The sequence below is a fragment of the Callospermophilus lateralis genome, chromosome 3 (assembly GCF_048772815.1).
Source record: "Callospermophilus lateralis isolate mCalLat2 chromosome 3, mCalLat2.hap1, whole genome shotgun sequence".
Classification (NCBI taxonomy): Eukaryota; Metazoa; Chordata; class Mammalia; order Rodentia; family Sciuridae; genus Callospermophilus; species Callospermophilus lateralis.
Genome location: NC_135307.1, coordinates 130826652 through 130841833, shown reverse-complemented (window position 1 = coordinate 130841833; position 15182 = coordinate 130826652). Strand labels below are relative to the sequence as shown.

Genomic DNA, 15182 nt, shown 5'->3' with positions numbered 1-15182 from the left:
TCTAGGGGCATTGGCTCTCAGGGTAATGAGTTTTGAAGGAAAAAAAAAAAAAATATATATATATATATGTGTGTGTGTGTGTGTGTGTGTGTGTGTGTGTGTGTGTCTCAAAAAAAGATTAGACTGGGCTGGAAAAGTGAGGGGTAAGGGGTAGGAATATGGAGCAGTTCTCAATGGTACCTAGCACACAGCTGTAGATACGTTGGTATTTGACAGTCCTGGTTGAACTGAATTGCTGAGTCTGTACAGCAGCTTGAGTGACATTTTTTATGTCATTTACCCAGTTCATATTTTTAATTTTTTGTTGTTCAAGATCTGAAGGTAGTATTAACCTGAAAGAATGTATTTACTGTTAACAAAATCTAAGTCATTTGAGATCCCCTTAAATAACCTTTGTGGGAACATTGTAATGAACCTTTATTTGATGTCTGGGAAGTAATATCCCAGTGGAACTCATTTTATTTGGGGTTGTTTTTAATATAGAGCTGTTAATATAGCATTTCCAATAAGTGACCTTATATGTGAAATCTGTGTTTAATTACTCATGTTTTAGCAAGACTGGTAGAACTGTACTGTTCATTATAAGTCATAGATTTAAGGACTTGTCAGGAAAATGTTTTATGATTTGATTTATGCCTCGGGATCCAAGAAGGGCAAGCAGTGCTTGAGTCTCTATGAGATTGTGAACACACTCCTACAATATTCTTGGCTTTTACCAAGTCCTATTATATAATGAGTAAACAATATCTTTTTTGAATTTTTCATCCAAAATATTCCCTAGCTAGTACTTTACTTAGGAAAATATGATTTCCTAAGAGATCTTTAAGCCTGATAGTATTAACCAAACAACACACAGTGCATATTGTTTCTTTGGGTGTGTTTTTATAGTTTTCCCTTTAGTGTTTTACTTTCCCCCTTTAAAATAGAAGAACTTACCCTGAGTGTCTCATTGCACAAACTAGACATATTCATTCTTTAACATTAAGAAATAGAGACGAGCAAATAAATAGAACCTTGCATGTAACCCGTGCTGTGGGAGATGATGGGGTGCCCATGGTTCTAGCAGAATTGGTGTGCCCTGGGGAAAACCAGTGTCCCCGCTCTCTTAACCAGTGCTCCAGGAATGGCTCTCTTTGCAGTATCTCCTCACCTGGGTCCCTTGTGTCTGTTGTTCTAGGCAAATGAGGATTGACACTGCCTCACTCTGTCCTTTTACCTCTCTCTTGCTGCTGTTCACTGGTTTGAGAGCTACTTGAGGGCCAGTTTCATGCTTGTCCTCCTAGGACATCAAGCACAGAGCCTCGAACTTTGGTGCATGTTTGTGTGAGAAAATGAGCGAATGCGTCCCAGTCCACGAGTGTCGGTCAGGAACGTGCATTCCTCATGAAATAACCTAGATAAAATGAAATGCTTTAGGAAACCAGAAGTATACAGCTCTGCTTACAATAAGGGTGGGGAGAGTCCAAGACTTCATTGAGATATAGAAAGAATGTTGCGGTCCAGCGGATCACAGCAGCAGATGTGTTTGATCCATGATGCAAAATGCTAAGTGCGAGTGATGATGGGTCGGCTGCTGCATTTGACTGGATTCCTGGTGGCGAGAGGGAAGCAGAGAAAACACCAGTCAGTGGGGGGAACAGAGGTCCATGAGAAAAAGAGGATTTGTCTAGGGCAAGTCAGAAAGAGGTTCTGCTTGGGCTCTGGAACATGTGGTTCTTGAAATCATGGTGGATCACCTAGGAAGTGGGGATGGGAATATTCACTTCCAAGGCTTGTGGAGAAGGTGAGAGAGAAGGCAGGAGAAGTGCTGGCATGGAGGACTCACTCCATACATAAGAAGAAGCTGCCTCACAATTCTGGTTTTCCTCCAGGTTACCATCGGGTCTAGACCCAGGCAGGGACACAGACTTGGATGGTTTTGGAAACAATTAACCTTATCAAGTAACATTAAATTAAATTTAATTTAAATAATTACTTGACAATGTTGAAAAGGAGGAACTGTGAACAGAGGTACCCAAATGATAAACATAGAAGTTGCTTGAGGTGAAAGACGAGGCCCTGGGGCCGCTACTTTGGCTATATTTTATTGTCACTGGATGTCTGGGCTAGGGCTGGCCATGTGAGGCTGCCCCATACTTCTTCTCTCCAGAGGCTGGCCACCACCACCTTGCAGCCTGAGAATGCTGACTCCCCGCTGCCTGGTCCAATTCCTCCTCACAGCAGATTTCTACTCTCCCTGCCTCCTGCCATTTGACCACAGTGATTGGTATTGTTTCATATTTTTATTGTAACATTAAACTGTGCTCACAGATTCCAAGTCTGATTAGTTGGCTGCTTACGTGACTTTATGGTCTGCTTACTATTTTTTAAAAAAGTAGAAATATGTGTTAATGGAATTCTGTAAGATTAGGGAGCTATGTCCAGCACGTTTATCAGTGACTCGGTGAACACATGGACGCTGCAAAACTGCAGAGTGGCTCACAGATGGGCGATGGGATCAGGGCTGAAGCAGACCTCAACAGGCTGGTATCCTGGGCCAAAACCAACAAAAGGAAATTCAGTAGTGATTAATGTTAAGTCTTGCATAAGCACAAATGGAACAGAGCTGGCTCCACCGATCTCGTCGTGAAAAAAACAACAACATTATTTTGAATAAGAACAACCCTTGCGGACATTTATTGAGACATTCGCCATCTACATTTATTGAGATGCTGTGTGATTTATTTTGTATGATATTTGCTTTAAATCCTGTTTGGGCAATGATGATCATCCCATTTAATAGACGAGTTTTAGAAAGCCTAAGAAATGTATCCAGATTCAAACAGCTTTTAACCATTATGTGATATTGCCTCCACAGTGAATTCCAATAAAAAGTGTGGCTGAAAAAGAAAGGAAGGAAGAAAGAAGGAAAGAAGGCGAGAAGAGAGGGAGGAAGGGGAGAAGGAAAGAGGAGCTAAGGCTCAGGTTCCATGAAAAGAAACATGGACCAGAGAGACAATGTGTGGTCTCTGTTTCTCTTAGATACACTGTTGTATTCTGGACATTGTGTTTTTATTTCTATTTACTTACTTATTTATTTATTTACTTATACATTCATACATACATACATACATACATACATATCAGGGATTGAACCCAGTTGTGCTTAACCACTGAGCCACATCCCAGCCCTTTATATTTTTTAATTTTGAGACAGGGTCTCACTAAGTTACTTATGGCCTCACTGAGTTGCTGAGGCTGGCCTCAAACTTGTGATCCTCCCGTTTCAGCCTCTCCCATCTCTGGGATTACAGATGTGGGCCACTGTGCCTGGCCTGGACATTACATTTTGGATCAAAAATTTGCAAATATAAATGTGTGCAGAAATTGAACACAGTCATGAAAGAGCAAGGCAAGTGGAAGGCAGTAGATCTGGGAGGCTCTAAGAAGGATTCTGATGCAGAGGAGGCTCACAACCCACTTGCCCATCACACTAGAGGAATGGAAGTTCCAGGGCAGCAAGTTCTTCTTGTTGTAAGGAACACACACACACACACACACACACACACACACGTGTTTTAGGAAGCAACTCTGGTGGTGCTTCATTCTGCTTCAATAGATTTTTATTTATTTTTTGAATGCTTGTTATCATTTTGCTGCTAGGATCAAAGGGAAGAGAGAACTAGGTAGAAATCAGGGACATAATTGCCACTCTGTGGATAAAGAAAAATACACGAAAAGACCTGTAGGGCTACCTGGTAGGGAGTGCCATGGGGGTTTCCAAGCAAAATCCAACCATCTTCATGGCCAAGGAGATGAGAAAACTTTGAAGGCTCCTCCTGAGATGCTGTTTTCTCTCCATTTTCTTGGAGTGGGAGAGCATCCAGTTGATCCAATCAGAGAAACCAAATGCTCGTATTTTATAGCATACCTATTTTAATTATTTTAGAATCAAGAACTTTTTTTTTTTGTAAATAAAGGTGGAGAAGTCATGGAGAGAAATGTGATTCTAAGTATACACTGAACAGATGGGATAGTGGGAATAAAAACAACGATACTGCAACCAACTGTCAGCTTTCCCTTAAAAATATATTTGATGATGTTTTTCAACTTTTCACATTCCACCTATCCATCTATCGAGCGGCAAAATGAACAATCAGTTTCAGCTGTGTATATTTTAGACATTTACCTAAATGATTTGGACTTACCTAACCTAAATGTCCAGATGAATGTATTAAACTGCTTATTGTATTTTTTATGAATTAAAACTTTATGTTCTATATTATGTTATAGGCAGAGCACGGTTATGTTTGGTGACATTTAAGGGTAGAAAACTGAACAGTGGTCTAATTAGAACAGTAAATAGTATGGGTTTAATTAGCCCCTGGTCCCGATGACAGATTTGATCAGTCGCCAGATATTTATCCTTTCCTTTCCCTTGACTGTTCCTGAAATATTGCCTCCTGTAGGACTGCCCACTGTGCTCTGAATAGGTAGCTTGGCAAGAAGCCATGAAACCTGGGGACCAGTGAGACCCGAGTGAAAATTATTGGAAAACGCCCTCTTTGCTCCCAGTCATTATTTCTTCATTTCAGTTTTGAAGGTTCTTTCTACAGATCCCTCTAATTTAATTTTTACTTTTTGGTTGGATGAGGTAACTTGCCTAAGGGCTTAAGGAAACCTGGGCAATATCTAGTTCGGTCACATGCTGCCGTTTATGACTTGCCTCACAGTTTTCTTTATAAACGTTGCCTTTCTCCAGCTTAGAACCTACCCGTTAAACTCTGGTTGACTTGAACTTTTCCGTATACCAGGAGGATGTGTTTTTTTGTTTCTTTGCTTACTAGTTTTAATTAAGGTATTATGTGTTTTGTTTTAAAAAGATTGCATAAAGTAACAGAAACAAAAACAAAATAAAAGAGGTTAAAAATCGCTCAAAGCCCTCTCTCCTAGAGCTGATCCCATAACATTTAAATTTTCACTCCTTTCTCTATGCATGTACAAGTTCACCTGAATTAAAAATGACATAGGCCAGGCATGGTGGTACATTCCTACAGTCCTAGTGACTCAGAGGCTGAGGCAGGAGGATGGCAAAAATTTGAGGCCAGACTCAGCAATTTAGCAACACCCTCAGTAACTTAATGATATCCTGTTTCAAATTAAAAAATAAACAAAACTGGGGATGTAGCTCAGAGGTAAAGTATCAAGGCATGATTTTTTTCAACTCATTTTTGAAGGTCCTTTTTACAGATCTCTCTAATTTAATTGTTTTTGTACCGCCCCCCCAAAAGAAAGATACAGCATATATTTATTGTTATCTAGTGATTTCGTTTTGCCCTAAACACATATTTTTATTATTTATTTGATACTGGAAGTTGAACTGAGGGATGCTTAACCACTGAGCCACATCCCCAGTCCTTTCTATTTTTTATTTTGAGACAAGGTCTTGCTGAATTATTGAGGCTGTCCTCCAACTTGGGATCCTCCTGCTTCAGCCTCCCCAGTTGCTGGGATTACACATAGTTTTAAAAAGAAATTTTAAACAACATGAATGTTTAGAGATTAATTAACTGGCATCCAAAATAGCACCATCTGGTTTTATCAAAAACTTACCATTTTGTCATATTTTGTCATAAGTTACTTTGGGCCTTGCTAAGTTGCTGAGGCTGGCCTCAAAATTGTGATCCTTCTGCCTCTCCAGCCTCCCGAGTTACTGGGATTATAGGCCTGGTTTTTGGTAATAGGAGAAAAAGTGACATTCAGTTGTGATTCTTCTCAGCAGATTGGCTCCTCATCCTACCTCTTGTATTCTTAGAGGTATTTGATGTGAGGCCTTGTAGCCCACATAGTTACATTTTCTACTTGATTTTTGAGTGTATATTCACAGACCACTACTGTCTTCTGAAGTTGAAGAGATAGAAAATACTTTGTGTTTAAATTTTAATGTAATTAAACCTATTAGTCTTTCCCTTTATAGTTTCTTCCTTTGTTAACATATCTAGGACAGTCTTTCTTAGGCTAACTCTATATTAGATGCTCTCCCGCTCCAAGAAAATAGAGAGAAAACAACAAGACTCTTAATCTATAATTTTATGGTTTTACTATTTATAATATAAACTTCTACTATGTCTGGAATTAATTTTGGTATATTTTATGAAGAAGCTATCTATGGTTTTTAAGAATCCATTTATCACATTGGTTTGTGTTCTTATACTATAGTCTTATTCTTGGGTCTGTTTTTGGACTCTTACTAAATTTTAATAGCTCAGATTGCTTATTGTGACATCAAATCTATGCTCTTTTAATTGAGGCCATTTCTTCTCATGCCCTTATTTTAATCTTTTTAATTGCAGTTAAAAAAAACTCATAGCATGAGACCTAATTTCTTAAGAAATTTTAAGTGTATTGTTAACTACAAGCACAATGTTGTGCAGCACATCTCCACAACTGTTTAATTTTGTGTGACTGAAACTTCATAACCATGCAAACCTAACTCCTCCTTTCTCCCTCCTGAGTCCCTTGAAGCTGCCATTCTATCTTCTGCTGCAGTAAGGTGGACTACTTTAGAAAAATCAGGGAGGTAAAATTATGCAGCATTTGGCCTTCTGTGATGTGTTTGTTTCACTTAGTGTGATGTCCTCAAGGTTCATCATGTTGTAGCATGTGACAAGGTTTCCTTTTTATGGCACCATAATATTCCATTGTACATATGTATATAGCACCCTTTGTTTATCCATTCACTTGCTGATGGATACCTGGGTTGCTTCCACCTTTGATACAATAAACATGGCTGTGCATGTATCTTTTAGGAGTTCTGATTTTAATTCTTTTAGATAGACATCTGGAAATGGAATTGATTGCTTGGTTATTTGGTGATTCCATCTTTCTTCCCCCACCTCCCCGCCCTTCGGTTTTATATATCCCCATAGATAAGCTTTGGAATCAGAGGTTAGGTTCCAAAACTTTCCCTCTTAGGATTTTGATTGGAGTTGCTACAAATTTAGATTAATTTGGAGAGAATTAGCACTTTAGAGTATTGAGTCTACCCATTCAGGACTGTGGTTGTCTCTTCATTTATTCACATCTGATTTAGTTTTCCTAGTAAAGTTTTATAACTTTATTTAAGTAATAGGCTTCATTTCTTATCTATATGTTTTCTCCTTGTAACTAACTCCTCTTCTTCTTGCTTTCCTAGAGTATCCTGACATAAGTCAATAGTGGTAAGTCCCAGAGACAAACCAAATATACACAAAATTGACGCTTCCCTATTTTCTTGGACTCCTAAGCTTTATAACTTAGCTATGCTCATCTATCTGACTTTGTTTTCTTGAGGTGGAACCTCTAAGAAAGTTCCAGAAATCCTCATGCAGAAGTATTCCTTGGGGGTTACCATTAGTTTGTCTGACAGGCAGGTGAGTCGGAATTTCAGTGGGGAGCACTTCTTAGGTTCAAGGTGGGACCCTGCTATGTAAAAAGAAAAAAAATCATTTAGAAAAACAATAGACGGATATTTAGGCAAATTATTTAAATTTAGAAATGGTAAAATTTCATACTTCACACTGAGCTTAGAAACCATCTGAACAAAGCCTTCTTAAGGCTGAAAGACTTGCATGTACCAGCTAGTTTCTGTACAAACCTTTCTTGTGTGATTTTTAAAAAATGCAGCCATTCTAAAGCAAAGCATTTTTAGGTAACTTTGGTCTCTGAGAGCAATCTGGAAGAAGAATCTAGAAAAACTGGGGGAACTATGGGATATTTCTACCACCTGTGTCTGTAACTCCTTATGTGTGTTTCACATCTAGACCTCAAGAAACGCTCGCTCGGATGAAGACAAAGATGGCAACTGGGATGCCTGGGGCGACTGGAGCGACTGCTCCCGCACCTGTGGGGGCGGAGCCTCCTATTCTCTGCGGAGGTGTTTGACAGGAAGGTCAGTGGTGGCTTGGCCTGCCCTGTGTGGGGGGCGCGTTGGTGCCTCTGGAGCGCTGGGGAGGGGCAACCCTGGACTGGGATTTGGTATGTACGGAGACAGTGGTTGAAAACATCTGCTGGATCGAAATATTAGTCAACCTGAGTTACCATGTTTAATGATGGACCAGGTATGGTCACATACCCCAGCCAGACAGTCCTCCCAGGAGTCTGAGGCACCAGGCACATGGGCTTTGAGGAAGAGAAGGCTTGTCACATTACATCACTGAGATTTGAGGTAAGATGGTATGTTTGGGGGGTTCCACCCTTGAGTGGCTGCATTTTAATTCATTTCTGATTCATTTGCCCTGAGCAAACCATTGATTAAGAAGGTAATGCAAATTTCTGTTTCCACATCTTAGATATGTTAAATAACATGTGTAAAATGTAAGCTCAGTTCATTAGTAAAACCCATAAGCGTACCCCTCGTTTTTTGAGACAATTTGAGATATTTCCTCAGAGGACAGTTTAAATCCCAGCTAATTTCCCTCAGCTCTTACCAAAGACAAAGCCCCAGGCTGATGAAGCTTGATGTGCTGGTCCTGGACAAAAGAAGACTCCAAGGTTCCGGCAGCCATTCTTCAGATTTAAGATGTTGTCAGGTGAAAGAGTAAATTGTTTATCACTGATTAGCCTCGGGGTATAGAGCAGACATTTAGGCCCTAGTTTAGATTTCAATAAGACTGCTGTTTTACAACCAAGTATGTCCTCTAGTTTCCTTAATCCTTCAATAAATGGTTTTTGAACTGAACTGGATGAACTTTCTCAATGAAATTTAGTCCTTCCTCTAGGTCTCTGGCTCCAGACCCTCTTTCTACCCCTGTTATGTGTAAGGAGTTTTAACAATTCATGAATTCAACTAATGCAGATCCTGCCCACGTGGTTCTTACAGTCCAGGGAGACAAATAGCAAAGAAGCCTCAAATTATAAATAATGAAAATTTATGTCTTGGGAAGACAAGGCAGTTTTTCTGCTTCCTCATGTTTTCACAGTGGTGAGGAAGTAAAGGCCCTGCTGTATGGAAGTACAGTAGGGAAATGGTGAAATAGTGGGATGTACTTATCCTGCTGAGGCCTGCCAAGGGAGGGCCACGCACCTGTGGACCAGGGGAGCAGGAGATTCCTAGATTGAGCATAAGTTCCTTCAGACTGCTGGGAAGTCGCTGGAGGGAGGGTGTTCAGCTAGAAATTAAAGTAGGAAAGGTAGGACTTTGGTGCCTTTTAACCTCCCAAGTCTGGGGAATATGAATAATTTGCAACTAACAATAGGGTTAGAGTGGAAAGGAGTGGGGTTTGTTTGCATTTGTCTTTGTTGAGTTTTTTTTTTTTTTTAAAGAATATATACTTGTCTTTGTTTTAAAAAGAACAATTTAGAGGAATACATTAAGGGCTATGAATGATCATTCATCCTCTTATCGTTCAACCAAAATACCTAAATGTTTATTTATTATTGGATTAATTTTTGAAATGATGTTGATTGTGCTTGAAACATCCTTTTGCCAAGTGGCATGTCTTAGAATGTGTGTGAGTTCATGCCTTCTCTCTCTCAGGTGGGCTGTGCTACTGATGCAAAAGCTGTGGATAAGGAAGGGCAATTGCACAGCTTCTTGTCTTTTCTACACCTATTGAGAAAGGAAGATTTGGTCAGGAGGGGAGGGAAGGGGCTGAACTTTACCATTGTGAGCAATCGTGGGTGTGCTCTGGTTTGGCAGGTGTTTAAAGCTGGCTACTGTGAGCACTTGGATGGATTTTTCTAAGATGCTGCCCCTGCCCTCCCAAATCTCTTGGGATCTCTTTCCTCCAGTTCCCTTGACTTACGCGGTTCTAAACACTTTGTCTTGGCAATACTACTCTTTCCTGAGCTCCTGACCAGGTAGGCATATTCTGCTTATTTACCTGTATCCACCCTCGGTGGCTGCCCTGCTGAGTTCCTGAAACAACTCCACACTGACTCTTTCTTGCATGTGGCCCACCCACCTCTGGTCCATAGGAAACCCACATGCACACATTGCTAAACATACTGTGGAAGTTCAGGGAGCCAGCACAGACACGCCTCTGTTTACAAGGGCTGCTGCAGTTGGTTTCTCAGCTATCAAGTTTCTCAGGTGTGAATTATACACCAACAGTCTGCAGGGGAAACATATTTGAGCTGTGTCCCTGAAGTTTTTCCTCTTGGTTTGGAGTTAGCAGAGTCATCCCTTCTGCTCTGGATGGGGCAGGGTGAGGGATAGGCTCACAGCATAACTTTCTCAATGAAATCTCCACAGGTCCTTCCTCTAGGTCTTCAGCTCCAAGTCCTTTTTCTACTCTTTGATGTGGGTAAGGACGTTAACACTTGTGAATTTGATTAATGCATATCCTATCTGCATGGTTCATACAGTCCAGCAAGACAGATGATAAACAAAAGGAAGCTTCAAATTATATAGAGTTAAAAATTGTGTCAAGGTGGGGATTAGGTGGTAAGGGAAGCCCTCTGTTCAGGGCTACACTGATTTCTCAGGGAGGCTCTTCTGATTCCAATCACTGAGAAACGATTTACTGTTGAGAGAAGGTCACTCATGTGAAGAGTTGAGTTCTAGGACCCTGCCCCCGCCCCAAATCAGATATTGGGATCAGCACATGCAAAGGCCTTGGAGCAGGAAAGGAAAGATTTTTATACTTGGAGAACAGCATGTGAGAAAGTAGTGCAGGTATGTTGAAGAAGAAGGCCCATCTGTGGGCAAATGTAAAGAGCCTTACTCAGAAAAAAAAATCATCATTTTAATTTTTACTTCACATATTTCATTCACATCTATCTTTTCTGTTATCCGTCTCCTGAAGAATTCTGAATGGTCTTGAGCTGCACTAGCTGATCTCTAGCGAGGAACTCAAGGAGCATGCTGGAATCTCATTTTCTGACCTCCTGCTAGTGTCCTTTGCCGCTTTCCTGTGTTCCAGCTCCTGTTTCCTGATCCCCTCTCTTCCTTTCTCTTAGTTCCTTCTTGTTTTTATGGAGTACATTCTCCAGGAACTTCCTGGTATGTGACAATGTCTTTCCCCTTAAATTTGGATGATGATTTTTCCAAGTGTGTGATTATGCAGGAATAATTTTCCCTGAGAAATTTTAAGGACAGTGCTGCACCTCCTTCTAACACCAAGTGGTGTTTATTGAAAAATCTGACAGTATTCAGAATCTCTCTTCTTTTTTTCTTTTTCTCTAGATACATATGAAAGTGTTTGTCTGCCCCCAGTGTTCTGAAATGTCATACTATCAGATCTTGGTGTGGGTCCATTTTTATCCATGGTATCAGGCACTTAATGGACCCTTTACTATGAAAACTCACTCCCTTCAGTTTTGAATTATTTCTTGGATGATTTATTCTTTGCTTTCCTCTATTTTTGTTGTTGTTGAAACTCCAATTATTTGAACATTAGCTCTTCAAATTTTCTCTTTGTCCATTTGCCATGTTTTCTGGGAGATCAACCTACACTTATTTTCAAACTGTTTTACTAAATATTTCCTACTAAGTATTCTTTATTTTTTTTCTGAGATAATTTCTTTTCCTTGAATTTTTAAAAATAGGATTCTGTCCCTGCCTGATTCTTTTTTATCTCTGAGGACATAAATTTCAGGAGGGGAGCCAGGGAGCCGTAGGGGTTTTTTTTTATCTTATAGTCTTAGTTCCTTCCAAATTGCTGTTTTCTGGCTTGTTTGTTTATTTATTTTTTAAAACATTTCTTTATTTCACAGTAGAGACTTTTCTGTGACTTCTGGTGACCCTTGTTTGTTCATCTTTAAGAAAAAGCGCTGTGAGCTTAATTGGAGAAAGATGTGCTGGTCCATCTCCTTGTCTGGTGTCTCTGGGTTTTGGTTTGGGACTACCCTGATTTCTCAGGGAGGCTCTTCTGATTCCAACATGTAGGAACCAAGGGGGCAGAAAGCTGGGATCTTGGCATTAAATATCTGAATTTGTGTTTAGCCCCTGCTCGCAGTATATTACTCTGGCCCTTCATTGTAGTTAGTTCTCTCAGTCCAGAGACTTCCGTTTTACCCACTTCAGATGAGAGCACCGTCTTTGGTTGAAGCAAGAGAGGGTGGTTGGGGCTTACCTGCTCCATACACAGTCTTCCAACCAGTTCTGCTGTTTTTAACCCCAAGTTTATCCCACTTCAAATGTGTCTTTTGTACTACTTCTGGAGCTTTTTGTGAGTCTACAGAACAAATGGAGTTTCTTCTAGAAACTTCCCCATGTCTCTCATAGGACTTACCTTTTGTGGTCTGTGGAGTTCAAAAACATCCTTAGTATGAAGCAGATGATTTAAATACCTCCACAACTTTTTCAGAAATTGAATTTGCAATAAAAAACCCTCTTCTAAACGATCTCCAGTCCCAGATGGTTTCACTGGCAAATTCTACCAAGCATTTAAAGAAAAATTTACAAAAATTTCATACAATCTCTTCCAGAAAATAGAAGAGGAGGAGAACATTTCCCAATTCACTTTATGAATCTGGTATGACTTTAATACTGAGACCAGAGAAAGGCTTTACAAAATAGGAAAACTGAAGACTGATATATCTTGTGAATATGCATGTAAGGATTATTAATAAGATACTATCAAATAGCCTTCAGAAATAAAAGAAATTGTACACTATGACCAAGTGGGTTTATTCTAGGGATGTAAAGCTGGTTCAATATCTAAAGTTAGTCAGTGTAATCCAGCCAGTTTAAGAATAAAGAAGAAAAAAAATCATAGGCCCATATCAGCTGATGCAAAAAAGCATTTGACAAAATTAAATTTATGAAGAACAACTCTCAGAAAAACAGGAATAGCGGGGAACTTCCTAAGCTTGACAACACCTAAAAACTTACAGCTAGCATTGTAGTTATACTTAATGGTGAAAGCCGGAATATTTTTTCCCTTAAATCAGGAACAATGCATAGTATCTCCTCCCACCAACAGAATGCTGAAAATTCTGCCCTGAGTAATTAAGATAAGAAAGGAAAATAAATAAAACTGTCTTTGTGGATGACATTTTTGTCCACATAGAATATCCTAAGTAATCTACAAAGTAACTTCTAGAACGTAAAAGTGATTCAGAAAGGTCCTGAATATAGAATAAACTTACAAAAAAAAAATCTGTTGTATTTCTCTTACTAATGATGAACTTTGACACCAAAATAAAAAGTACAGTACCTTTTATAATCACTCTAAAATGTCAGATATGTAGGTTTGAATCTGTATGAACCTGTACAGGACTTCAAGGTGCTAATGAACGAAATTGAAAGAAACTCTGAATAAATGGAGATATATAACCTGTTCATTGGTTGTGAGACACAACCCAGTGAATTTAACAGTTCTTCCCAAATTGACTTATAGGCTGAATGCAATTCTTAAATACCATCAAGATGTCTTTTGTAGATGTGAGCAAGAATATTCTAAAATTTATATGGGAAGGCAGAGACTTTGGAATAGCTTTGAAAAGAAAAAAAGAATCATCTTATTTTATATTAGGACTTATTATGTAACTATAGTAACCAAAAGTGGTATTGGCAAAAGGACAAATGCATAGATCAATGAGAGAAAATATTTGCAAAGTGCGTATCTGACTAAAGACTACTATGCATATTAAGAAACCTTTGAAATCAACAAGTAAAAATCAAACTAGTAATTAGGAAATGAATAAAAGTCATGAACCCATATTTTACCAAAGAGGACATGCAGAAGGCAAGTGAGCACATGAAAAGATGGCCGTCATTACTAGCTATTAATGAAGCACAAACTAAAACAATAATGAGATACCATTACAATCCTATTAGACTGCCTAAAAAAAGAAGAAAGAAGAGGTGAGAACATGAAATGCTGGCAAGGATACAGGGAAACTAGATCACTTATGCACAGGTGGCTGGAATGCAAATTGCTACAGCCACACTGGAGAATGGGTAGTTTTTTAAAAATAAATGCGACTGACGGATAAGTCAGGTCTTGTAATCCTGGGCATTCATCCCAGAGAAATGAAGACATAGGTTCACATAATTAATGTGTATAAATGTTTATAGAAGCTTTATTCATAATAGCCAAACAGTGAAAGCAACCCAGATGCCCTTCATTGGGTGAATAGTTAAATTGTGGTACATCCATGCCATGGAATAATTCATAGCATGAAAAGAAACCATTGGCGCACAAAGAACCTGGATGACTCTCCAGAGAGTTAGGGTGAGGTTAATAAAAGCTAGTCTCCAAAAAGTTGAATGCTATGATTCTGCTTACATAATACTCTTGAAATGACACAAATTATAGGAATGAAAAATATATTAGTAGTTGCCTAGTGGTAAGGAGAGCGTTGGGTGGAGGGAAGGGGCTACAGCTACAAAAAGCAGTTTTAGGAACCTCATGATGAAGCGACTGTATATACTTTAACTGTATCTGATAATTCTTTCCCTTGTTTCTTGCAAAAGCTCATGATTTATAATTATTTTAATATAAGAGATTTTTATGTAATAAAAACCCTCAGAAATTCTAGGCAAAGTAGGACATAAATCTATTTAATAGTAAACTTGAGCCTACAAGAAATTAAGGAAAGTCCACAGAGTCAAAAACTAAAGAGGAAACTAAAGGCCAGACCAGCAAGTACGTAACTAATTCCTTGCCTGCCCTGGCAATGGAAATGGGGTTTGATGGTCTCTTGAACCCAGGCTGTTAAGTTTTAATTCCTTCTTTAATTCAGGAGATCAAGTTTAGAGTGTATGTGAAGCACAGCAGCATGGAACTGCAGCCCCAACATAAAGGTGGGACCCCATACACTTACTAAACAGATGGACCAGGAAAAAAGTATCATTCCACCAGCATAAGGAACTTACATATCTTGGTTCTTCATTCTGATTAGAAATAAATTTTCCACTTTGGAACAATGGAACTGTTCCTCCAAGAGTTTGAGGTACAAATATATTGACCTGTCTCTATTGTATGTGTTAAATATGTTGAAAGTTATCTATCTCACATGCCTGTGGAAGCTTTGAAATGACAATATTAACATGAAACGTGATCTTGTAACTGTGATGAGTGGCAGTAGTGGACAGATCTAGAGAGACAGACTGCCAAGTCAGGCTGCCTGAAGATTTCTATTGATGGAGCCATGCTTATGATAAGTTTGCAATCCTAAAATAGATAACAGGCAAGGAATTATTTGCCATAAGTAAGCACTAGTAGGTATAGCAGTGAGGATTCAAGGGAGAAAAGTCATCCAGTTATCTGTAT

The 15182-nt window shown here is 39.2% G+C and overlaps 1 protein-coding gene across 2 annotated transcripts in view; it reads left to right on the top strand.

Annotated features, from left to right (window-relative positions):
* Adamtsl3 (ADAMTS like 3) overlaps positions 1-15182 on the top strand; it is a 319937-nt gene that overhangs the window by 83685 nt on the left and 221070 nt on the right. For both annotated transcript variants that reach the window (XM_076851278.2, XM_076851279.2), the window contains exon 4: positions 7782-7909. In XM_076851278.2, coding sequence (XP_076707393.2) covers positions 7782-7909 — 128 coding nt within the window. The remainder of the gene's footprint in view (positions 1-7781; positions 7910-15182) is intronic.